General features: G+C 50.4%; 2 protein-coding genes across 7 annotated transcripts in view; both read right to left on the bottom strand.

Moving 5' to 3' along the window:
* The window catches only part of ATP2B4 (ATPase plasma membrane Ca2+ transporting 4), a 95,189-nt gene that overhangs the window by 35,676 nt on the left and 34,755 nt on the right, over positions 1–24,758 (bottom strand). For 5 of the 6 annotated variants that reach the window (XM_064477066.1, XM_064477065.1, XM_064477064.1 and 2 more), the window contains exons 2-5: positions 15,814–16,481; positions 1,805–2,002; positions 923–1,180; positions 326–451 (exon numbers count right to left, since the gene is read on the bottom strand). In XM_064477066.1, the coding sequence (XP_064333136.1) occupies positions 326–451; positions 923–1,180; positions 1,805–2,002; positions 15,814–16,006 (775 nt within the window). In that variant the 5' untranslated portion in view covers positions 16,007–16,481. Of the gene's footprint in view, positions 1–325; positions 452–922; positions 1,181–1,804; positions 2,003–15,813; positions 16,482–16,986; positions 17,026–24,758 lie in introns of those variants that run through there. The other variant, XM_064477062.1, reaches the window with a different exon arrangement.
* LOC135318746 (large ribosomal subunit protein eL34-like) lies at positions 8,807–9,550 on the bottom strand. Its single transcript, XM_064477002.1, has one exon. The coding sequence runs from the start codon at positions 9,533–9,535 to the stop codon at positions 9,059–9,061; it is 477 nt and encodes a 158-aa protein (XP_064333072.1). The 5' UTR covers positions 9,536–9,550; the 3' UTR covers positions 8,807–9,058.

The following is a 24,758-nucleotide window of genomic DNA, read 5'->3' as shown; positions in this document are numbered from 1 at the left end:
CACTCAGCAGACAGTAGGGAGAGGTCAGCTGGTGGGTAAGGAGAGCACTGTGCCTGACCGCTCTAGGGGCAGGCCGCCTGCCTCACCCTCCACCCCCGCCAGCAGAGCCCTTCCACGGCCCCTCCAGCACTTGGCTCACAGACAGCCTCTTTAGGCCCCCCAGTATTCTGGTATTGGCAGCATTTCCACTGATATGCCACTGTCCCAGCTGAACCTTGGGGCGGGAGATGGGGCAGGGTGAGAAGGGAGAGCCAGGTCTGGATAAGGTCTTTGTGGTCTGTCTAGCGGGAGGTAGAAAGGGAACTGGGGTCACCAGAGGCCACACCTGAGAGCAACATGGGGTCTCCTTCCAGGGACTTCTTGACATGCTCCGATTCCCCGGTCAGAGAGCTCTCGTCAATCTTGAGATCATTACCCTGGATCAGGATCCCGTCTGCAGGCAGCAGGTCGCCTAGTACACAGAGCAGAAGGGGCAACAGGGACAGAGGGTAGGTAGGAGCCTGGTGGAGGGCGAGGACCATCCAACCCCCATCTCAGGGCTGCTCCCACAGGCCCTCCCTACAGGGCAACGGTGCAGGGAGTATCTGGGGAGCCTCTGAAAGACAACTTCAGCTCTGACAATCCAGGATAAGACTCCTTTCCAGGTATTATAAATTCCAACACTTTCTGATCCCCAAACACTTTCCCATGGCCTGAATGTTATATACTTTTAACCTATAACCTCACAATCTTTGGGAAGAGTTTCAGTTACACCTTCTTTGAATTTCTTTCCCACAACCTCCTTAAACTCTAACCTAGAAGCTAACACAATTTGGGGGTCTTATCTTTTTGGGTCCTCAGTAATTCCCAGTCCCCTTATGCCAAAGGACCTAGTCCTCAAATAGGGAAGGTGGCACGGGTACAAGAAACACAGAGCTCTCACCGTATTTGATTTGGGCAATGTCACCCACCACGATCTCAGCCACCGGGAGCTGGATGATGTGACCATTTCGGATAATGGAGAATTTCTGCTCCTTTTCGATGCGGTTCTGCAGCCCGCGGAACTGCTTCTCTTTGCTCCAATCATTGAAGGCAGTCACTAGCACCACGATGATCACAGAGAACAGGATGGCTGCCCCCTCAATCCAGCCAGCTTCCGCCTCCCCTTCGTCTTCTGAGCTACTTACGGCTAGACCACACTCTAGCCCAGGGAAGGGAGAGAAAGGAAGGGTCACTGAGGGGTTTTTGATGACATTTAAAATGGGGGTAGTGCTTCTGCAATCCCCCAGAACAGGAAGTCAGGGAAAGAGAGCAACAGAGAACTTCTGGGTAGAACAGCTGTCCTCCGAGGGCACCAGAGGACAGCATGGCTGGGCAGTGTCTCATCGCCAGTGGAACTATGTACACTCAAAAGAATCAGACGAGTAAACAGCATGAAATGTGTCAAAGCAAATTACAAGCAAGTCACATATAAAGAACTTATGACTCGCCAACACGGTCAGGCTCCCACGGCTACTTCCCATAAAGCCAGATAAATGGGGGGATACGGGGAACTCTGAGATGCAGGGCTTTGTGGGTTGAATGAGGGTACAGGAGTCATGACATTCTGAACAAGGATTTCATGGAGAAGAGGGGAAAGACCTGGAATCAGGACGGGTTGGAAGAATAGCTTACTAGCTACTTGTTGGTTTCCTTTGGGGAACCCACTCTGGGTAATGGTGAGAAACTTTTAAGCTACAATCTGTCAGCACCAATACCAAGTGCTCTTTGGTGGTAGTGGGAGGCACCCAGGGCACAGTCACGCGGGGCTGCTGAAGACACTCACGCTCGTTCTCTTCCCCAGGGGGGCGGTAGAAGGACAGGACCAGGGAGATGATGGCCGCGATCTCCAGGATGATGAGTGTGACGTCTTGAAGGGCTTCCCACACTAGTTGTAAGAAGGTCTTGGGCTTTTTGGGGGGGATAAAGTTCTGCCCGAACACTTGTTTACGTTTTTCTAGGTCTGTAGGGTTCCCAGATAGACCTGAAAAAGAGATGGGAGTCAGATGAATGAGCGAGACAAGAGGGGAAGAGATGAATGAGAGAAGAAGGCAGTTAACTCTTTACAGTGGCCAAGACATGGAGACAACCCAAATGTCCACTGACTGCTGACTGGGTAGGGAGGATGTGGTGTATGTATTCAATGGAATACTACTCAGCCATAAAAGGGCATAAAACAGTGTCATTTGCTGCAACATGGATGGACCTGGATATTGTCATTCTAGGTGAAGTAAGCCAGAAAGAGAAAGAAAAATACTATATGATACCGCTTACATTGTGGAATCTGAAAGGATGACACAAATGAACTTGTCTGCAAGGCAGAGACAGACTCATAGACATAGAGAACAAACTTATGGTCACCGGCGGTAAAGAGGGTGGGAAGGGGTAAATTGGGGATTTGAAATACGCCCCTCTTGGGGAGTGATGGAGATGTCAGCTATCTTGATCGTGGCGGTGATTTCACTGTGTGGACATCCATCAAAATTCATCAAAGTGCACATCTGAAATCTGTGTGGTTCACTGTACAGGAACCAGACCACAATAAAGGTGCTTAAAAAAAAAAAGCAGCAGCAGCAGCCAGTTAAAAGATCCCTTTAAAAAGATCCTTTGCTTCCTGATCTGCCCAAGTACGAGATCCAGTTAGGGAAGCACGTCTGCCTGTCCTTTATGACTGGATCACTGCATTCTGCTGATTCTTGTCTTGTAGTTGACTTTATTCCTTCGATAACTATGTAAGTTTAAAAAGCTAAAGCTCTAATCTGTTCTTAGAAATAATAATCAGTACATATATGTAAACTAAAAAAACTGTGCAGTATGCTGTGTATGTGTATTTACATGCAATATAATGTGCATGTGCAGTCGACCTGTAATAATTCTACCTAATAAAATTGAAAAATAAAATAAAATAAAAACAAAAAGATCCCTTGCTTCCTGATCTGCCCAAGTATGAGATCCAGTTGGGGTGACCATCCACACCAGTATGCCCCAGACTCGGGGGATGTGCAGTTTTCAGCCTAAAGCCAGGCAAACCAAGACAAGGTGGTCACAAGAGCCACTCACTCCTCTTGGTCTCCAGGGTCAGCTAACCCCGACCTAAACCTTCATCCCCTCCTCACTGAGTCCGCTCCAGGCTCCAGCGGGAGAACACAAACACTGACCTGCTTTCCTGGGACTCACACAGAACTCTGCTCTCACATTAACATGTAAATGCTGGTCATGATTTAACAACTGAGCTGGCTTCCACCCACTGGCTCATACGCAAGAGCCAGAAAGAATAAGCTATCTGCTCAAGGTCACACGAGGAGGCCAGGGGACAGAGCCCAACCAGCTGTGCTGGTTCCAAGTTCCAATGGCTTTGGGAGATCAACAGAGCAGAGACTCCAACTTTGGGCACCTCCTTTAAGCACACATATCCATCCTAGGCTGTCACACACGCAGGCACACTCACACAGACACACACACCCACAGAAACGCATAGATCTCTAAAAGGTACTACTGGTCTACTAAGTACTACGTACTGTGAACGAAAAATACTGCAAACCACATCAGTAAACAAAGAACGCTGAAGCCAGTGAGTCATCAGCGGCTGCCGCCACCCCCTAGTGAGGACAGGCCTGCAGCCCGGCCTCTGCAGCCACTCACAGTGGTGCACCCTGAGGGGGCTCAGACTAAGAAAGGACAGGACACTGGCCCTAGACAGCCAAAGGAATGAATTCAATGAGCCCAAATGTTTGCTTCCTCCCATACATAGAAAAGCTCTAAATTCTTTAACTTGAGATGCCTGGTTTTCTTTAGATAACAAGTGATCTTTTATTGTTCCAACTACCTGGTCTTTGTTGTAAAGCTCCTGTATATCCTAGCTCCTCCCATACCTCATCTGAGCAGTGCCTCAGAGCGACCTGAGAGGCTGTCATCCTGGGCTGGAAGGGGTTTGAGTCCTCAGAAATGTCCGCCAAATAAAACATAACCCACAACTTTCAGGCTGTGCGTTTATTTCAGTCGACAGGACTTACAGATGTACTAGGCACTAAGAAGTACTACTTAGATTGAGTACTAAGGAAGCACTAATATTAAGTACTAGTATTCAGCTTGAATAAGAGAAGAAAGACGAAGCCACTACATTAGAGAGTACGCAGTCCTTGATTATCAGCGCCCCTAACACGCATGCATGACGACACCCACATCTCCTAGGCATGGCCCAGAGAGAAACAGAGCTAGGCAGAATTAGGCCCAGTGCCTTCCTTATATTCAGGCCCCTCTAACGGGCCCCAAGGGGGTTGCACTTTAAGGGAAGGGGAGAAATCTTGTAAGTTCAATTAATGCCGGGTAGCACTTATCAAGTTGTTCACACACAGCAGCAAATTAACCTTGGCTTTGGCCCTGGGAGCTGCTGGCCGCACGGTCTGATGGGCTCCCACCGGCAGGGGGAGGCAAACTTTGTCTTGGAAAAAAGACCAGCAGCCGAGGAGCATTAGACTCAGGACGGGGACACTCCATGAGGCTTCACACAGAGGGAGGTGCAAGAAAAGCGGGTGACTGGAAGCTGCAAGGGGAAAATGCAGATGTTGCTGCCAGAGGACGTCCTCACGCTTTAGTCTACGTGAAGGGCTGCTCCGATGGCGGGGATGAGGGCAAACATCTGTTCTCCATCTCCACTGAATAGGACCCAAGAGTGTTACCTTAAATGGCAAGGAGAGAGATTTGGGCTAGAACTAAGGAAGTCATTCAGATGGAAAAAGATTTTGAAAACGGGAAGATAGGTACCAAGGGAGTCTTGTTTGCAGGGTCTGAGACGGCCCCCACTTCTCCACCCAAAGCGGAAACCATCAGGAGAGGTACCCAAGGTCCACCCGGGGATCCTGCCTGGGGGTAAAGCGGGGGTGTGAACTGGCATCCACGACTGTGGACACGGGGACTGGAGACCACATTCTCTCGCTAGCGCCCAGGAGAGGGAAGCAGGGAGCTGTTCTGAAAAGTGGTGCCTGATGGTCTTGTCCCGGGCCTCCGGCCTCCTGGTTCCCCTAAGCACCCCCAACCCCCGGCCTCCAGCGGAGTGGCACAGCAGAGCCCTGCAGGGGAGCGGGTTTGGCCAAGGCACTAGAAGCAGCTGGGCTGCTTCCCAGAGGCTTCCTGCCTCCAACACTTTGCGAAGTCCATTCTCAGCAGGAAAGAAAAATCAGGGCCTGGGAAAGGAGTGCTTCTGGGCAGCGCACTTGGTCCCCAGGCAGGCAGAGGCAGAGTTGCCAGAGGGCAGGGCCTTGCTGGCTCTCTCCTCCAGGTACCCGAGAGCAAGTCTGTGCCAACTTGGAGCTGCGGGGCTGGAGGCCAGAGTCGCTCGAGGGAAGCAGGAGTTCTCATCATCTGTGAATCTCCCTGGGATGCTTCTCAGAGAAGTGGGACTCACAGTGTAAAGGAAAGAGATGCTGTTCCCTCCTTGACAAGGGCGAATGGCTGACTGTAAGGGCAAACCAAGACATCAGATATTAGAGATCGCTGTAAGGACATCCCAACAGCCTAACGAAGGCCAAAGCTAGAAGCTGGGGTAGCCCTGCCCCTCTGCTCTCGTATTAGTACCCTGTAATCAGCCTGGACTCCTCTCTCTCTCATCCACTTACTGGATACATTTAGTCAGATCAGCTTTACCTGCAAAACATACCCAAAGTCCACTCACTTCCCCTTTCCCAAGGCTCCCATCCTGGTCCAAGCCAGGTCATCTCTCTCCCGGTTACTGCCACTGTCTGACGGGTGAGTTTCTTCCACCCTTGCCTTCCTGTCCTCAGTCTCTTCTCAACATAGTAGCCAGAATGATCTCTTCCAAGCCCAACTCATGACACTCATTCACTTAGAGTCTCTGGTGGCTTCCACTTGGAGTGAAACAGGGCACTAAAGACCTTATGATGGCCCTGAAGTCTCCAGCCCCCACCCCTTACCTCCTGCTGCATTCCCTTGTTCACTGAGATCCCGCCAAGCTCGCCTTCCTGCCATCCTCCGAATGCATTAGACACACTTCTCTTTCCTGACCCCTGCCCAGTTGTTTCCTTTCTCGGGTTCCTCTTCACCAGGTAGGGCTCATTCCCTCACCTCCCTCACGCCTTTGCACCAATGCCACCATCTCAGTGAAGACCCTGACCATCATGTTGAATGCTGACGTCTCTGCCCCGGTACTTTCGCGCCCCCTTCTCCTGCTCCATCGTTTCCCTCTACGGGTCTTCTCCCCAGTAGATTATGTGATATATTTATCCTCCGTTTGTCCATCCCCCTCCGAAAGGGCAGGATGTTTATCTTTGTTCCTAAGGTCTAGAGCAGCGCCTGACACATAGCACGCACACAAATTTGTTGAATGAGCTGCATGAATGAGTAATAAATAAGGCTGTTCACATTTAAGTGATTACTCTGGGCCAGATGCCTCCCCGGGCACATTCGCGTCTTCTCACTTGAACACTGCAAAGCCCAATGTGGTGGCCGCTATTAACCCATTTTACATACAAGCAAACTAAGGCCAGGAGAGGTTATGTAACTGCTCGAGTATGTGGCAGAGTTTCTACCGCTCCCCAGGAAGCAGCTGGATGCCAGCCTACACACAGAGGGGGCAGCCGTGTGGAGGCAGCCGCACGCAGCTCGGGCTTCTCTCTATTGTCACTAACTTGTCCTGGTTTGCTTAGGACCCTCCAGGTCTCAGCACTGACGCTCCTTGTAATCAACCAGCCCTCAGTCCCAGGCAAGCAGGGATGGTCGGGCGCCCTCCTTTATTCAGCTCAGGGCAGGCTCACGTGCTGCCTTCCCCTGCACCTCTAGGCCCGTCCGTCCTGTCCACACTCTCTATTTACCATTAAGGTGAATGAGTCCTGTCTCTTTCCTGTCCTCAGGGATGGTGACCCCATGTCTGAGTCCAACCTATGATTTTTGTACTCGATTAAAGTTCCATGATTAGCCTTTTTTTGGATCCAAGCAAATGAAATAAGACACATTATGGAAGACAGAAAAGTCATGCGCTGCTCTTGCCTAGATGCCTTAGAAGTCATACCTTTACTTCCTTTTTGCCATTTTCTCTCCTCTGCTCCACCTTAAGTCACCCTAAGCTCTTGCAATAAGCTCCCTGAAGAAGGCAAGTGGCGGCACCAAGCTCCCAGCACGCCCGAGGGCAGGGAGGGGCAGTTTGGGGCTGTGAGCACAGTAGCCTTGGGAACTTGGGAATCCTCTCTGACATGTGGCATGGCTCGGGAAAGCCATGTGGGACCGGGAGCTTGGCCAGTCCCCTATCTGGGGCTTTTCCAATCCAATTCTTCCTGTCCCCAAGATGCTCCCAGGCCCCGATCTCAGAGGCTGTGATTTCACATAAATACTTGTCCAGCCCAGGAGAGGGTTTTAGTCTCTCATCTCTGCAGTGGCTTCTCAAACACACAGCTTCCTGAAGAAGGGAAGGATGACTTGGCAGGGAGAGAATGCTGGAAAAGGGTTTCCCCTAGAAATACATCAAGAAAATGAGAGGAAATCTTGTCCCCAAGGACACAAGAGAGACGCCCCACCTAAGTTGGGAGTACTTCTGGCCCCCAGAGCCAGACTGAACACATGAGCTGGGAGAGGCGACAAGAATGTCAGGCTGTGAGGTCATCGCCCCCACCCCACGCTGGGGAGTCGTGCGGCCTCTGCCCCGGCTGGCGGGACACGGAATAAGCAGCTGTGGAAAATCTGCGTGTGCTGTGAGCCTGTGCAGGGGCCCGGGGCTTGGGAGGAGAGCTGCAGCCCAGCCCTCAGTGGCCTGGCTCCAGCAGGGAAGGGCTGGGGCCAGCTTCCCGAAGAGGTACCTCTTATCAGAGCCAGCTCAGGCCCAGAAAGGGTGGGGCTAGGTCAGACATCACGAGGGACTTCCCAGCTGTCTGGGTTTTGACACCTTGCCAAAGAGACAGCAGAACCTTCTCCCACACAGAGAGTACGCGCGAGAGGTTTCTCTGGGTTGATTTGGAGGCGATCCCATTTGGCGTATGAGAAGAACAGACATCCAAATGCCTTTCAAGTCCTACCTTAAAGACCCTGGAGTAGGGGGCTGGCAAAGAGTGGCTTCAAATCAGCACGGGGACTGACAGGCTGTAGCCACCTCCTGCTCCTCACCCAGCGCCACTGCTCCGAAGGCGCAGAGCAGTTTCCCAACTTCAGCTTCTCAAGCTTAACACAGCCGCAGCTTGGACATGTGTTCTTTACCTACTGGACTTCCAGCCCCGAGAAAGCAGTCTCCTTAAGGTCACAGCAAGAGGATGACGGACTCAGAGAAGCATGCCCCTTCCTTCACTCTCTCCGTCCCAGAGCCCTGCCCGAGGCGGGCAGCCTCCTCAGGGGATGTCGCTCTTTATCTGGCCCTCTGTCTATGCCTTTTTTGAACACTCTCACTCTGGCACAGGGAAGAGAACGCTGCCCAGAGTGCCCTCCTCGGCCCTCCGCTGGGCCTTCTCCCAGGCTGCATGCACACACACGCCGCCCTCCAGTGTCACACTCCCCAGTGCTCACAGCTCAGCGCTAAATAAAAGGAGTGAAAACCCCACTTCCGAGGGGAGATGCAACGCTGCCGCAGACAAGGAGGGAACGCTGTCCTTCTTCCCACCTCTTAGCTGATGGGTCAACGTAAGGCAACAACAAGACGGTTCAAAACAAAACGAAACTCGCAAGAGTTTCTGCTGAGCTGTCAAGGGAATGAGCCCGGAAGGTTCTAGGCCTGGTGGAAGGGGACAAAGCAGGGAGGCTTCTCAGGTTCAGGAGCTATAATCACTCTCCCAGCCTCCAGGTTTCCCTCTCCCCCGGCTTGGTAACGTTATGCCAGCTAAGCCTCCAGCTCTGGGCCAGGAGGAGCTGGGCAGAGAAGAGTTCGCAGAGCCCGGGGCTGGCCCGCGGATGAGAAGGCTCACATCTGTCACGCACTGTTGGCCTAATTCAGCCCCAGGCATTTAACCCAGAACCAGACGGGGAACTCCCAGGGTGCAACGTGGAATCCCCTGCAGGGGGAGGAGGGGCTGAGGGAGGGTGCTTTCAGCTCTCCTGCCTTCTTCCATCACGGCTGATTCTGCTTCCCCCAGGTTTTGTGGAAACCTTTCCCACCCCTCTGCCAAGGACTAAATGTTTCTTTTTTCCCCCTCTTTTTCACTTTTTTATTACTCAAAAAAGCTTCATTTTTAAATTTAGCTTTCTGACTCTGTGCTCGTGATCTCAACACTTTCACAATGACTTTCTGCTCGTCAATAAGGAAAGCATCCTTGATCCTGTCACAGACGCGTGGAGCACACGTGGAGCCACCACAAGCCCGGCTGACGTGCTTCCTTGTTTTAGACCGTCGTGTAAGAACGTTAGGTCTCACGATGCGGGCTCCTCGACGTTGGCCTGGGCACACGCCACATGCAGATTTTGATGCCTTCCCAACTTTCTTGGTATAAAGGTAAACAATTCTGTTACCAGGGGTTCGGGACAGCCTAGTTTTGTTAGAGGCTGCATTGTAGGACAGCCTACGATGGTTTGTCAAACACTGGACCATTCTGAATGCCTCTGGATACCGTCTCCAGAAGAAGAAAAAGAAAGATTAAGTATCTCTTTTAAGAAGCTACTGAACTTGCCCCAGCTGCTCACATCACAGTGCAGCTGCTCTCTGGCTGTTTGAGCTGGTCTGCCCACCTCCGCCCCTTCCCCCACCTCCAAGATAGTCTTTTAGCATGAGTCTCTCTCGTAGCTTAAACCAGTGCCGATACGTCTGCCCAAGTGTGATGGGCAGAGTGGACCACAGACTGCTGATCTCTGCAGTCGGGCCCCCATGAATTGTTTTTAGGATGATTGATTTGGCCTCTTCAGCAGAGTTCCAGGTGATGGCTCTGGGGCAGAGGGCAGGGGGAACGAAGCAGCTCGGCGATGCTTCTAGGCTGATACTGACGGACTCCTAAAAGGGGACATTCTATAAGCCCTGAGGCTAGGGAGAAAAATCTCCCAGAAGCCAGATGCCCCTCTTCTTCGTACACCTGTTCCATCCCATACTCGCTTGGCATCCACTCCCAACAACAACACTCCCTAAAGCAGCGGTCTCTAAACAGGGGGCGTGCATCCGTCTGTTGGAGCACGGGAAAGGTACCGGAACTTTTTATATTACTTCATCCATTTCTGTTTCCTATAGATCCTACTCCGTAAATAATATTTGCGTTGGAAGTACTAATAGTAATACAGCAGTGCTGTAGGTGAACATTTGCTGGGGCTATGTGTGCAATTTTCTGCTAGACTGACAATGCTACTAGAAATTTCTATCTGCCACACTGAAGAAAAGCCCAGTCTCAGCATGCTCCAGCTGGAGGGAGAAAGGACCTGCCACCTGACCTCCAAGGCGTGGCAACAGGAACACGGCAAGACCTGAGATCTTAAGGTGGCAAGGGAAATTAACCTAAACCCTGCAGTTAAGGAACCAAAGTGAAAATTTGGCCTGTCTTAAAACAGACTCTTTCCCCTCTGGCCATTTACTCCCCAAGGAATCTCAGCTCCCCAAACCTAGTAGCTGAGCAGTAATTATGCAAGGCAAAGATGCTTGCGTCTTGTGCCACGAACATTCAGTAAGTGGTAGCAGTTACCACAGAGCATGGCCAGGCCAGAGCGTCCCTAGGCAGTCACGTGACCGAGGAGTCCCATCTCCAACTCCTAAGCCCCCCCTCCCCCGCAATCCCTTCAGCTTAGGTCCCCGTGCTATGTGCCCCCATGCTATGTGCCCCCGTAACACCCATTCCCCCACCATAGCACTGTGCCAATATTTCTGAGAGTGCCTTGATTTTCATGTATCCTTTTATATGCTCTATGGAAAGAACTGTCCCTGTCATGTTCACCACTGTGTCCCCAGCACCTGCTGGACATTAAATATTTGTTTAATGGTTGAAAAGAAATTAGAAACCCTCTGTATCCCACGGTCACACCCTCAACTCTGCAGAGAAAAGAAGTTAGCAGAGTAACAGAGGGAACATGAAACAGAAATTCCCACCAACGTATTTTTAGGTCCACATTCAACATAAATAGCCTTCAGCTTTCTGAAAGAAGTCCATGGGGAATGACTTATTATTTGGTCAAGGCTCCTGTTCTCCTGCCCTCTCTGGTCTGGGCCCAGACCTTCCCCCTAACTGTTGGCCTAGCTCCTCAGAAAACATCATTCTTCCTCCTATGAAGGGTTACACAGCTGAGGAGCAGGGGGGACAAGTTCTCTGGGGAAAGGAGAGTTCATACAACCTTCTATTTAGACCAAAGAATCTCTCCTCCAGGAACCCTTCTTCTTCCTGCACACAGAGGGAAACCGAGACTAAGGGAAATACCTCTGCTTTCTTACCCTTAAGCCACAGGTAATTCTCACTCACAAGGATTTCTCTTGCTCACCGAAGCAAGGAGATGGCATGGAAAACTGATCAGAAGATAAAAGGTTGGGGGCTGGGGTACAGCTCAGTGGTAGAGCGTGCGCTTAGCATGCACAAGGTTCCAGGTTCAATCCCCAGTACTTCCAAAAAAAAAAAGAGGAGAAGAAGAAGAAGGAGGAGGAGGAGGAGAGAGAAGGAGAAGGAGAAGAGAAGGAGAAGGAGAAGAAGAAGAAGAAGAAGAAGAAGAAGAAGAAGAAGAAGAAGAAGATAAAAGACTATCTTCTCGTGGGTATTATACAAACTGCTCTGCTCTTTGGGGACTGGAGAGATTGGCTGGGGTGGGGATGGAACGGGGAAAGAAGAGACAATAAGAAGGGGGGGATGAAGAAATTGGAATGAGGAAAGAAGCAAGTAAAGTCAAAAGATTCCATTGGTGCAAAATGCTTTTCCCTACCAAGAAACCCTACGCAACACGGCCCACTCCTTCAGGAACTCACCCCTGCCTCTTTGCTTCTGTTTAACATGGCCATGAAGGCTGAAACCTTTAGTCCATTAGATGAAAGCAGATCTCTATCACATCTCCCTCACCCTTCTTTGTTTCCCTGACTTTCCTTCCCATTTTGGCTCCTTGCTGGATGCTGGAGGCCGAGCATCTCCAGGTCTTCAGGTCTAACCAAGTCTTGGCCACTAGAGTGCCTACTCTTACTCTGACTAGCCTCGCCTACTCAAGGAACGCAAGCCCAAAGTAAATTAACAGTAGCGTTGGGTCACAGTTAGACAGGTTGTCAGGCATCGGAATAGAAAACAAATGTAAAAATTATCCGTGCTTCTGAGGTTCTTTTCTGCTCTAACAGAAGAGGCAGCAGAGCATTAATGGACCATGAATCAGAAAATATGGACTATTCCATTGAGTCCTATCCTGTGGTAAGACTTCAGGCAAGTCGTTTAAACCTCTTAGCCTGTTGAGAGACAGAGAGAGAGAAGGAGAATGAATTAAAATTAAGTCTCATCTGCCTTTAGAATTGTATAAATCTGGAATAATCAGACCATGTTAGCGTCAGAAACGTCATAAACTCCAAGTTCCATAAGGCCCTTAGTAGCTACGGCTGTGGTTGAAAGCGATCTGCCAACCTATACTAAAGATGCTACCGGTCCAACAGAAAGTATCCTAGGAACCAGGTTCCCCAATCGTTCTTCTCCTTGGGTTCCAACCAGCAGAATTCAAGGACCAGGTAAATGTCTTTATTCTTAATTATGAGTCTGCGGGGGGCCTCCCACAGGTGACAAAGCTATGCTAGGCTGTCAGGCACCTCAGTGCGGTCTTCTGTGAACAGGCTGGCTTTTTATAGCATCTGCTCCTTGGGGCACCTGGATATCCACGCTCTTTTCTCCGCCTGCCCAACTAAACAGCTCGGCACTGCCCTTGTCTGGGGAGATACTCTTCTGAGTCTCCTTTTTCTATCCCTTTATTCTTCTCACACACCAGGAGGTCCCCATTGGCACTGGGGGCTAAAAACTACTCATGGAAACGCTGTTTTTTGCCCCGTCTCCCCAGCTGCAGGAGCACCCCCGAGGCAACTGCAGTAGTGACACAAACGGGATACGTATTTGTGACCCAGGAAGCAGGGGCATGGCAATAGACACCTGTGCCAGTGGTAGGGGACCTGGGGTGCGAGCGTGGCCAGAGTCTGTAGCAACAGAGGCACCTGACGTGACAGGGGCGGCTTTCAACTACAGGTCTGAAAGCGGGACTGGGCAAGAATCTGAGCCTCTACGTAACATTTGATAGCTGATGTTGAGATTAAAGTAGGATGTATATGTTGGCCTTTGGGAACGGAAGCTCTCTGGGAATCAGGAAGGAAACAACAGCAGCTGTGAGAAAGGATATGGAACATTGGGAGGAAAGTCTGGACCCTGCTATCAGGAGTTTCCCAGATTCCAGCTTATTTGGGCTTCTCAGTTCCCTTTTGTGAGAGAAACAACTGACCAAAGGGATCAAGAACAGTATAGCAGGCATACATCCAGAGGGAACCTTAATCCAAAAAGATGCCTGCACCCCAATGTTCATAGCAGCACTATATACAACAGCCAAGACATGGAAACAACCTAAATGTCCATCGACAGATGACTGGATAAAGAAGCCATGGTGTATTTATACAATGGAACACTACTCAGCCATAAAAAATAACAAAATAATGCCATTTGCAGCAACATGGATGGCCCTGGAGAATGTCATTCTAAGTGAAGTAAGCCAGAAAGAGAAAGAAAAATATAATATCAGTTATATGTGGAATCTGAAAAAAAAAAAGGCAAATAAACTTACTTACAAAACAAAAACAGACTCACAGACATAGAAAACAAACTTATGGTTACCGGGGTGAAGGGGGTAGGAAGGGATAAATTGGGAGTTTGAGATACTGACCGGTATATAAAAAATAGATTAACAAGTTTCTACTGTACGGCACAGGGAACTAGATTCGATATCTTGTAGTAGCTTACGGTGAAAGGGAATATGAAAATGAATATATGTATACTCGTGTGTGACTGAAGCATTGCACTGTACACCAGAAATTGACACAACATTGTAAGCTGACTGTCCTTCAATTAAATAAAAAAAGAACAGTATAGGAAGGGAAAAGGAGAGAGATGCTTAAATTCTGATGGTTGTGTCTCAAGTACTGCATGATCTCAGTGAAAACATAACAGGAATAGCCTCTCTTTAAGGTCAGTACTACTGTGAAGGTGGCAGGATACAGAAATCTCGCTGACAGCAAGTAGGCATTGTCTGCAGGGCAGTCATTAGGTACTAAACAGAAGGCAAAGAGTGAGCCACGTGAAAGCCACTGAGCACCGCCATCTTAACCAGGTCTCTTTTAGACACAAAGAGGTGAATGGAGAAAACGGACAGTGGTTGTGGTTAGACGTGCAGCCACCTCTCCAGATGTAATAATGCATCGCACTCCAGAGGGTCTCATATTCTGACAAATATCTTCAGACACATGGATTTCATTTTAATGTGAGGCAACTCATTTACTGAATACCCATTATAAGTGTGAGATTATACATACATTATATTATTTAATCCCAATAACTCTACAGGCTAGAACATTAACACTGTTCTCAAAGAAACTGATGTTTACTCAGAGACTGAGTAAACTGTTCAATGCTTTTCAGCTAGTAAATGCCAGAGCTGGTATTTGAAGTCAAAGCCTATGAGATAAGCAACTGAATTCTAGAAGTAAAGAGACCATGTAGGGCAGCTCTCTCTGCAAAGAAAAGAAGACACGAGCAATGTACAGATATCTAGATAAGAATCTCTCAAGGGGAGGGTGTAGCTCAGTGGCAGAGCACATGCTTAGCATGCACAAGGTCCTGGGGTCAATCCCCAGTACCTCCATTAAAAAAAAAAAAAAACCTAATTTACCCCCCTTCCAAAAATAGACTCCCTCCCCCACAAAAAAAAAAAAAAAAAAGAATCTCTCTCTCCCTTTTTCTAATCCCAGAGTCTGGACTTCAAGTCACTAACTTAAAGCACTGGCTTGGGGCTAAAACTTACTAGAATTGGCAAGAAATGTGACGTGGCCTCCAAGAAACGGTCAGAAATGGTCTACCTCAAAAGGCTAAGATCTTTGCTCAATCTCAAGCTACTCAGCCATGGCCTGCCTGACTCACAGGACCAAGCAAGGACCTGTAATAGAGAAGCTGGAACCAGGCAAAAAGTAAGAAAGTAAGAGTCCTTTTGTTCGCTCTTCATTTTGATGGTGATGCGGCTCACTGGGCACTTGGGCAGAGCCAGGTCAGCACGAAGCTGGATTTGTTCATTCTCTATTAAGAACAGATTAAGAAGAACTGTATTAAAAGTACATCAGACAGAGCTGAAAAAGTCATCAGTAATTCCCTGACAGAAAACAGAGTGGGTAACTCAAAGATACGGTGGGTACAACTGATTTGCAGTCCCATTTCTGTGTCTGGTAGAGAAGTGCTCCATTGGGTGGATGGACGTATCCACATTTTTTGTGCCCATCCTCTCCTCTTACACTGTAAGATCAGTGCAGGGAGGAATTTTATCTTTAACACTTTGCAATCAAAGACTGATACAGAATAAAGGACTTGATGATTATTTACTGATAAAAGCACCTCTAACATAAACATTTATAAAATAGAGATATATAATTTCTCTTCTGTACCTTGATATAGAAAAAAGGAGGAAAGAATGATCTTCAGAGAATCCCACAGTCCCTAAACATCATCTCTGGGAAAGAAATGAAGTTCCCTCCAGAGCCTCACCCCCTTTCAGTGCTTCAGATCCGTACTTTGTCCACCAGACACAGACATACCAGCCAGGTTTCTGGAAATACGCCTTTTCTAGAAGCTGGGAGAACAGTCTGCCTTAACACTAGCCATCTTCCTCCGATTCCCCACCCCCTGCTATGGCCTTTACCTTCCACGGGGTTGGTTTTCAGTTCGGCGCAGAGATCCATCACACCTCCGTAGTGGGCACTGATGTGGTTTATTGCATCAGTTGACCGCAGCTCCATGAGCCTCCTCAGGTCCATTACTGTGCAGCCAAAATCCCCGTCACGGCTCTCAGCTATCGAGTTGGCTGGCAAGGCGTGTCCTGATGGGTTCGTCATTTTGCCTGCTGTTACCAAGCCCCTCGACCAGAGAAAATGTGAGGTCTGCCTTCCACTGGTCGGGGTCTCTTGACTCTCCGCCTCACTTCTTCCTACTTCTTGCTTCTCTGGGAGCTCGGCTGGGAAATAGATCGACTATATCTCGTGCAATAAGCTTCAGAGTAGCAGCCTCCAGCCCAGATCCTTTTGGTGTGTGTGAAAAGCTTGGCAGCGAGAGGAGGAAGAGGATGGGGGAACTAAATGGAAGCCGGACCACGTGTCACAATGAGTGGTGTCCCCAGGTGGTGATGGCAGCGGTTGTCCACGGTAGGTAGGTTCCTTATGAGATCAACTTGCCCAGATGGAGGGGTAAACAGGATGTGCACGTTACCATGGAGGCAACCTAAGCAACAACCAGCAACTGCCGTGGTAGAGAGGCGGCAGGAGAAGGAGGAGGAAGAGGAGGGCTCCTTGGATACCGAAGACAACTGGATCTCTGCAATAAAGAGGCAAAGACAGACAAAAAGAAACAATTAGAGCAGCATGGGGAGCCAGCATCTGCTCGGGCAAGAGGTACTCATTCTGGCATAAGGGTTTAGGTGACAGTTGATTTGATGTCTGAGCCGAGCTGATAGCTGAGGCCCGAGCTGAGGGAACTGACCTAGGAGAGGCCCCTTTCTCCCTGTGAGGCCCCAGCCGCCTGTAGACTCCAATGCAGAGACACAACTTCAGATACACCGCAGTCTTCATAGCTCACCTCTTCCAAACCTAGCAACACAAATCCCACCGCTTCAGAAACTTGGAAGTAAGGGCTCTCCTACTCTCCCTGTCTGTCTGAGGGGCCCGCGACGGAGCCTTCTGGTCTGACCCCACCTCTAAGAGGTGAGGAGAGCGCGGAGAAGGAGCCCAGACCAGAATGAGCTGCAGGGCGGTCCGCCACCTTCCCCCACCCCATCAGCCTCCCCTACCCCCAACACACACTTACAGACCAGAAGGCCAACCTGATAGAAGATGCCCAAATCCCCTGTGGCCCCTCTGAGTACTCGGCCTGATGCTGTACAGAAAGTCTGCAGCCTGCCTGCTGTGGTTATCAACAGGTCAGGCGCTCAGCTCGGATCCTGGAGCCAAGCCCCACCCGCCTCCAAAAAGCTGTCAGCGGGAAGGAGTGAGTAAAAGCCTCCGGTGGTTGGCAATACAGGGTGGAACCTCATTACATAAAGGACACAGAGGGATCTCTGAGAAGGATAGTGAGTTTGAAGCCTATGAGTGTTAAAGGCTCTCTGGGGTGGCCAGAATAAGACGGCTGTCATTCAGATTAGAGCCTAGGGCCACCACAAGGTCGCCAGGGGGCAAAGTTAGCCTGTGCGTGAGTGACACCAGAGGGTCTCACATCAGCATTTCTCCCCTCAGGAAGGCAGGTGGATGAGGGGGAGAGGGCGGAGTCTGTGCAGGTGAGAATACGGAGGACTGAAGGTGGCAAAGCTGATCCTGAGCCCTGCTCTCCGCTTCAGAGAGGGGCTGCTGTGTGTCATGCACGGGCGACTGCCCCACACCAGCCACCTAAGTGGGAAGAGGCACCCGAACACGGCGGGTCCAGCTCTGGTGAAACAGTCCCCACCAACTTGAGTTCAGTTACTGGGGGAGCCAAGTCTCTCTGGTCAGCAGCCCCTCTCCAATAAATAGATGACATCCTTGCTTCTAAAGGGTAAACACGGAAGTACACGGACCATCGGATGAGGGCTTGACGCTCTCATCCATCACTTTTCCAAAACTCACACATGGCCTGAGTGCCTGCTGATTCCCATCCATCCTGCTCGCGGCAGGTTGCCCTGGGATGCAGGCAGTTACACCTCCTCCTCTCCCAGGATGCCCTCTGCCGCCTCCTTCTCACCTTGCACTTTTGGAGCTACTCAGACTTGCAAAGGGTTATGCAAGCAGGACTTAGTTTTGTTGTTGTTGCAATTTGTTTTAAACATCACATTCCCTTTCTTTTTAGACGTCATCAGAGAATCCTGAGGAACAAAGAGGTCAATAAAGAACCTGAGGCAGTGAGTCAAACTCCCTTCAATCCTCCTGCCAGAGGGGCAGGCAGCACCACAGAGTCTCCTCTCTGATTCCGCACCTTCAGGCATAGAAGCAGTGGGAAGGACTAGAGCAGCAAGAAGCCCATTTGACTCTTAAGTAGAACTCCTTAACCTTTGAAGAGGATGCTCAGAACAGTGCCGACAGAGCGCTGAAGTGGAAATCAGACTTTACTTTTTTTTTTAATCTCTCCCCACTGCAATGTTTGTTCCATGAAGGCAGGGATTTTTTGCATGTCTAGTTCACTGCTTTATGCCCTGTGCCTTGAAGAGAACCGGTGTATCAGCTAATTTTTTTGGTTGAATAAACAGTAGTAGATATAGAACCAGATTTACCGTCTTCCCAGGCACCCTATGAACAAGTCACTTCGCTTTGTTAGTACTCAGTTTTCTTAGGACTCAGATTCTCCCACTGTACCTGGGGAAAGAATCTACCCTGCCTTTTCACACCATCCTAAGAAAGCGATAAAGGAATTGGGTTATAAGCAGAAACAGTGCTTGGAAATCTTAAATGAAAGATGACCAGTGTCTCAAGTGATGGGCGAAACAGCCTGATTTGATCTTAACGAACTTCTAGCCCTTGAAGCAGAAGACCAAGAAGCCCCATGCGCCCCTCCAGCTTTCCTTGCCGGGGGGGAGCTCCTAGCACCCCGAAGGGAATGAAAATTCCAGGGCAGCTCCATTAGCAATAACCATTAGCTAGGGTATAACCATTAGCAGTAACCACTAGACTACACGGCCTTGGATCTCTAGACAGTAGGGGCAGTCTGAGTCAGAATTCCTTACTTCGAACCCCTGCTCAAGATATCAAATAGGAAAGATTCTTCCACTCACACAGGGAATCAGAAAAGGTCACTTAAGATTAGAACCCATGGGACACGTGGAAAAGAATGAAGTTTGTCTGCTTCAGGCTGCTCTACAGACATGTACATAGGTCAGGCACTAAGCTTCTGGCACAGAGTCAAAGGGGCGGAGCCCAGTTGGAACCCCAGTTTAAGGTGGGCTCTCCGTGAAAATTCTTCCGGAGTTCAAAGGCGTAGCAGGTGCCAGTACTTCTCTCTGAGCTCTGATCTCTTCGAATAAGAGCTCTCCGTGACTGCTAGGCTTGCCTAGCCCCTAACCTTATTAGGCAACTGGCAAAGGAGAATCTGTAAGTGCTCACATGGCCTCAGCCTCAGCCGCGATGCTCAGCGGCCTGGGAGGTCCCACCTCTAGGCGGGTCAGGGTTAGTCACTCGGCTCAGGGCATTCTGGGTAAGGTATGTTCTCACTGCCCGTTTCTAGCATCTTGCCAGCCTAGTGACCACGGGATGGAAGTTCAAACTCTCATCCCTTCCTGCAGGGGCAAGACATCAGAATACTTCACGTGATCATTAAATCATTTTAATTTTTTTCCCTCCTAAAGTCCTGTAACATCTGTTCTACAACTTGACGTGTGAAAGCACTGTCACACGGGACGGCTGTGATTCCCACCTCGCAGATGAAAACACTGAGGGCCAAGGAGACAAAAAGCGGTTTGAGGGGGAGGGTAGAGCTCAAGTGGCAGAGCGCATGCTTAGCGTGCATGAGGTCCTGGGCCCAATCCCCAGCACCTCCTCTAAAAATAAATATAATAGACATAATAACCCCCCCCAAAAAAGTAAATAAAAAAATTTTTTTAAAGTAATTTGGTCTTTGGCAAGTCAGCGGCCCTGACTGCCTGCTGGCCTGTTCGTCACACTGCACTCCTTCCCCCAGTCTGCACCTCTTCATTTTCTGACAAATGTCTAGTTAAGCCTTTTAACAGCAGGTGTCTCTGGGGTGCAGAGAATAAGCATCTCCGCTTAGGGGAAATGCTGGCTCTCACACGTGCTCCTTCTCTTTCAGAATCAACCCCATCACACCCCGGACGATGGGGGTGAAGGGGAGCCCCAGACACCCCTGAGAAGCGGGCCGCCCTGCACTTCCCGACACCTCGGCCTGCAGCTGGTCCCGCTAGCAAGCTCCCAAGTGGGGAGCTGTCAGGAACGGAGACCTCATTCCTTAAGCCACCAGACCGTAAACGATAGTCAGACAGTTTCCCCCGATTTTGTAAAAAAAAAAAAAAAATCCTTTACTCTTAGAAACTTGCCTGGGTGCTGAAGGCGAGATACACCCCTAGACGATGGAGAAAAAGGGGTGCTCCCTCCGCAGGGGCTAAAGTGGGGGGATTTTGAGAATCTGAAAGGAACCCACCCAGTGAATCTCCTCTGCCTTCTCGTGTTGAATCTGGCGGCTGCATGGGAAATAAAGTATGAAAGGAAACAGGAGAAAGGAAAGAGGGGGCAGGGGCCGAGGGCTTCGGGCTGGTGCAGCCGGACCTGCCTGGAATAATAAGCAACCACTCTAAACCGTGGCCTCCGAGCTGCGGACACAGCTGCTCAGTGGAGCAGACTCTTGTGCCTGCCCTCCCCCCCTGGGCTGGGACTTCGGCTCAGAAGTGAATTGGGAGCACTTGCTGATGCTCTGGTTGGAGTGTCAGTGCCACTGAGGATGTGAAAGCAAAGAAGGGCAAAGCTGGTGGGGGCGGGAGGTGGGGAGGTGGGGTGTGTGCACATGGGAGCAGGCTGGCCCCGCCTTAGGAAACACTAAACTGAAATATGAAACCTGCTTCAAGCTCACCCTTCCCCATCCTTACGCCTCCCTGCACAAAACCTGTTCCCTTTTCTCTGATCCGGAGGCTTCCACATCCCAAATAAGGCTCCGTGGCTCCCTATTTGAAGGAGTCGGGGTGGGAGTGGAGTGGGGGTGTGGAGGGAGGGAAATAATATCTGTGGAGCACCTGCAATGAGCCAGGCACCACAGCAGGCACTTTTGGTGAAAATGCGGAGAGAGATCATATATGTATACACGCACACACACACGTGCGCATTATCCAGGCAGCAGCCTCGTCTGGCGGGGGATGTGCAGTGGTGGGTCCCTACATAGAAGCTACTGTCACTATTACATATACTGTTTCACTGAATCTTCACTGACAGCCCTGTAAAGGAGGGCGCCCTGCTTTACAGTAGGGAAATACAGATTCGGAGAGCCGGGGTCTGTGCCCTAGTCTGAATCCAAAGCCACCATGCCTCGAGTACAGGGACAATCTTATGAGAAACAAAGCTATGGATTGACGAGAAAGCCCACGTGTACCTATCTATCTGTTCCTGGCCCATGATCCCTAAAAGCTCTAAAAGAGGACCTCCTTACCTCTTTGAACTTCCCCGGCAGGTGTAGGGGTAGGTCCACAGCTTATCAGCTGACACTCCGGCTCCATCCCATCCCCGCCCCCACGTGCGCATCCCCCCCAACCAGAATGCCCTTGGCTCTGGACGGGTGTGATTCCAAACATACCCAATTTCCACCTGGAGATCCCAGGAGTGGGGATGAGGGCTGCCTCCACTCTGCTATCTCACACCCCTGGCCGTGGAACCCGCAGTGACTTGGGAGAGGCACAGAGATCCTGCCCTGGATTACTCTGTCTCCTTTCTCCAGCATGGGCAGTTCCTGCACCATTACTTACAGTGTCCTAAGCTTCACTCCTTCTCGCGGGCACTCCCATGCCTCTGAGAGGGCCTTTCAAGAAAGCCGGCAAGCATCAAACACGGCCGGCTGCCTAGCATGACGCATCCCTGGCTGGCCCTTCTCCCTGAAGGCCTAAACTCCGCACAGAGGCTGCTCCGCTCCCTCCTCACTACAAGCCCCTTATTTCCACGACCCAGATTCTAGCCCCCCGCCCCCAATCCCGCGCCAGTCCCTCCCACTCAGGTCTAGCAGCCATCCTCGTGGAACCAGGTTCTTTCCCTTCCCATGCCTGCCCTGCCCTAATTGCTCCTCTGATGCCTGCTGGCTCGCAGAGCAGACCTGAGCATATCCTCTCTCCTCCAATCTACTCAGGCCCTTGGGAGGCATATGGGAAGAAGGTCAGAGGCAGAGCACGTTGGCTAAAGTTCAGCTGGTGGGCGGCACCACCTGTCATCAGCAACAGCCAGGCCCATGCCAGGAAGCCAAGTGAGGCACCAAAATCAGTCCTCTGCACTGGCCCCAGGATGGCACACTGTGGCCTGTGATTCTGGCCCTGGTCCTGGAACCCGATGCTAATTCTCAGCCAGCCCCTAGGACTTGGGTTCTGGTGAGTACTCCCTTCCTGCACAGAGAACGTCACTTGCTGGTTAGGTGGTACCCACGAGGCGCCCTCGCTTGCCCTCCCCCTCCTCTAGTCTGCTGTCCTGAGGTGTCTCCTTCACTTCAGCAGCAGAAATGCAGTGCCAGAATCATAGCATCTACCTGGAGAAAATGTGTCGTCCTCAACCCCCTGGGCCTTAGGGATCCAGAATTTTTCTCTACTTCCCAGAGCCACCTTGCACTTGGCTGAACCAAGTCTATGCATACCTTGGACCCAGTCATCTACTGGGTGCATCTCCCAAAGGTGCTCCCACAGGTTCAGAAGGGGGAGTGTACAAGGATGCTCACTGGGGCAGTATTTGTGGTGACAGGAATAGAAGACAACCTGGGACCCTCCTCCCAGGGATGGACAGGTAAAGTGAGTGTGCTTGGTAACGGGGGATATTATGCAGCCATAAAAAGCACAGATCAGACGTGCACACAGCAATACTGCTGATCTCCAAAACAGTGCTTACTGGGGGTGAAAAGGGTGCTTTAACAAAAGTTAAAAACACACCCATCTAAAGCAATACTATACATTTTAAGGGACGTATTTAACCAAAAAGATACATATTATCACATTAGAATGTTGCTCACAGGCAAGGAAAGGAAAAGACCTGGGATCTGGGGAAACTGGGCACAGGAAGGGCCTTGCACGGACCAGTGATAATCCTGGGCCATGACTCCATTATTATGGCTGACTCAGTAGTCTGCACCTGAGGGCCATAAAATAAAATAAAATAAAATAAAATAAAATAAATAAATAAATAAATAAATAAATAAATAAATAAATAAATAAAATTAAATAAATAAAATAAAATCAAATAAATAAAATAAAATAAAATAAAATAAAATAAATAAAATAAAATATACTATGGTGCTAAAGCCTTTCAGACCTGGAGAGGCTGTCCTTCTAAGACACATAATGGCAATGATGACAAAATGTATCAGTCCTGGCCAGATGCCTTCAGCGACAGAGGACGGTCAGGTACACAGATAGCACATACTTTCTCTAAACAGTGTTACCAAGGATTGACCCAAGGCTGATGATAGTCTGTTCCTGACCGTCTGGCCTGTTGATCCAGCCCATGTCAGAGACCCCAGGCACCATCGAGATGAAGACAGGATCTGCATGGCATGGGTCAGGAAACTGAAGCAGGAATGTGTCTAGGAGGGCATTGTCACCACCACCCCAGCTCCATCCTAAAATAGTATTAACATATCCAGACAAAAAAGGGCACTCCGTTGGGCCCAGAGCCATAGGGAATGTACCCTCATTCCAAGTAATCTGAGTCATACTGGCCCGGGTCACCTCTGCGGCCTCCTATGAGTCAAGGGGTGCAGAGGGAGTGCTCACAGCAAACTAGAGATTAAAAAAAAAAAGGTGGCGGATGAAACGGCAACACTGATCATTTCCTTCAGCTGATTAAGGACAAGAGTCGACTTCAGGTGGGAGTGACAGTGCCAGCTAGAAGGTCTGTTGCCTACTGAAAGAGATGCTGGCAGTCTCGCCTGATCCCTCCCACCAGCTCACGGGAAGTGCTCAGGATACGGGTTAGCAAGGGTCTCTGCCTCACGCTGAGTAAGGCGCAGCTCCTCGGAATCGGGATGGTTAGCCACTGGGTCAGCAGACAGGAGGCAGCCCCTGGGGCGGCAGCACGCACACTCTCTGGGGCAACAGAGATTGCCTTTTCTTGGGGCTGCCGCGGTTTTCCCACATTTTGGTTCCAAGGGAACAAAGGGGCTTTTCAACAGCTGGATTGGATCCTGTGCTGTTTTTAGAAACAAATTTCAGCAGACTCATGCCTCGCTCATGGGGAGGGACGGGGCGTCAACCTCCCTTGGCTGCTGGAGTCAGGATCTCATGGCTCCCAGGCCCAGGTTCCGGCGGAGTCCTCAGTGGTGAGAGGAAAGAGGAAAGCAGCCCGGCCTCAGAATGAGGAGGTCACAGGCCATCCACCAAAAGGGAGTGCCGTGGGCAGCTGTCCCAGGGGCTCAGTAAGAGAGGAAGCAAAACTACCTTCCTGTGTGACCCGGGCATGAGCCAGAGGACCATGCACCGGACACCAGGCCTGGCGGGCCCTCCTGTTGCCTCCCTCCGCTCCACGAGCATCTCACCTGTACAGAGTACAGAGTCATCCTTCCAGCTCCGCCCGCCCAGCCATCTCTCAGCCCAACTACTTTCTGAAAGTCCCAGGCAAATGGACAAGGGCTCCATTCTGAGAAGATGACGTTTATCAGGAAAGAGAGAGGGCGCACGCCCCAGTAACCCGTCACTTCCCTGCCCCAGTTTCACTCTCCCTTTGAGAACGACGCAGAGGTGACAACGCATCTTTGTAACAACATCATGAGAAGCTGCAACCCCACCAGGCTAAAGCACTGAGAGCCTCGAGTGGGGGCCTGTTCCTGACACTGCCCCTGGATCCAGGCTGTCAGGGGAGGCGCAGGAGGGTCTTGTCACCTCTCTCCCTCCTGTAGTCCTTCCGGGATGCTGATGTCTGCTTCTGTTCATCTCAGGGCAGCCCGCTT

Source organism: Camelus dromedarius, chromosome 21 (genome assembly GCF_036321535.1).
Source record: "Camelus dromedarius isolate mCamDro1 chromosome 21, mCamDro1.pat, whole genome shotgun sequence".
Lineage (NCBI taxonomy): Eukaryota > Metazoa > Chordata > Mammalia > Artiodactyla > Camelidae > Camelus > Camelus dromedarius.
This window is presented reverse-complemented; position numbering and strand designations above follow the sequence as displayed.

Excerpts from the sequence above, each read along its gene's own strand:
- LOC135318746 (XM_064477002.1), bottom strand. The coding sequence starts at position 9,535 with ATGGTCCAGTGTTTGACAAACCATCGTAGGCTGTCCTACAATGCAGCC.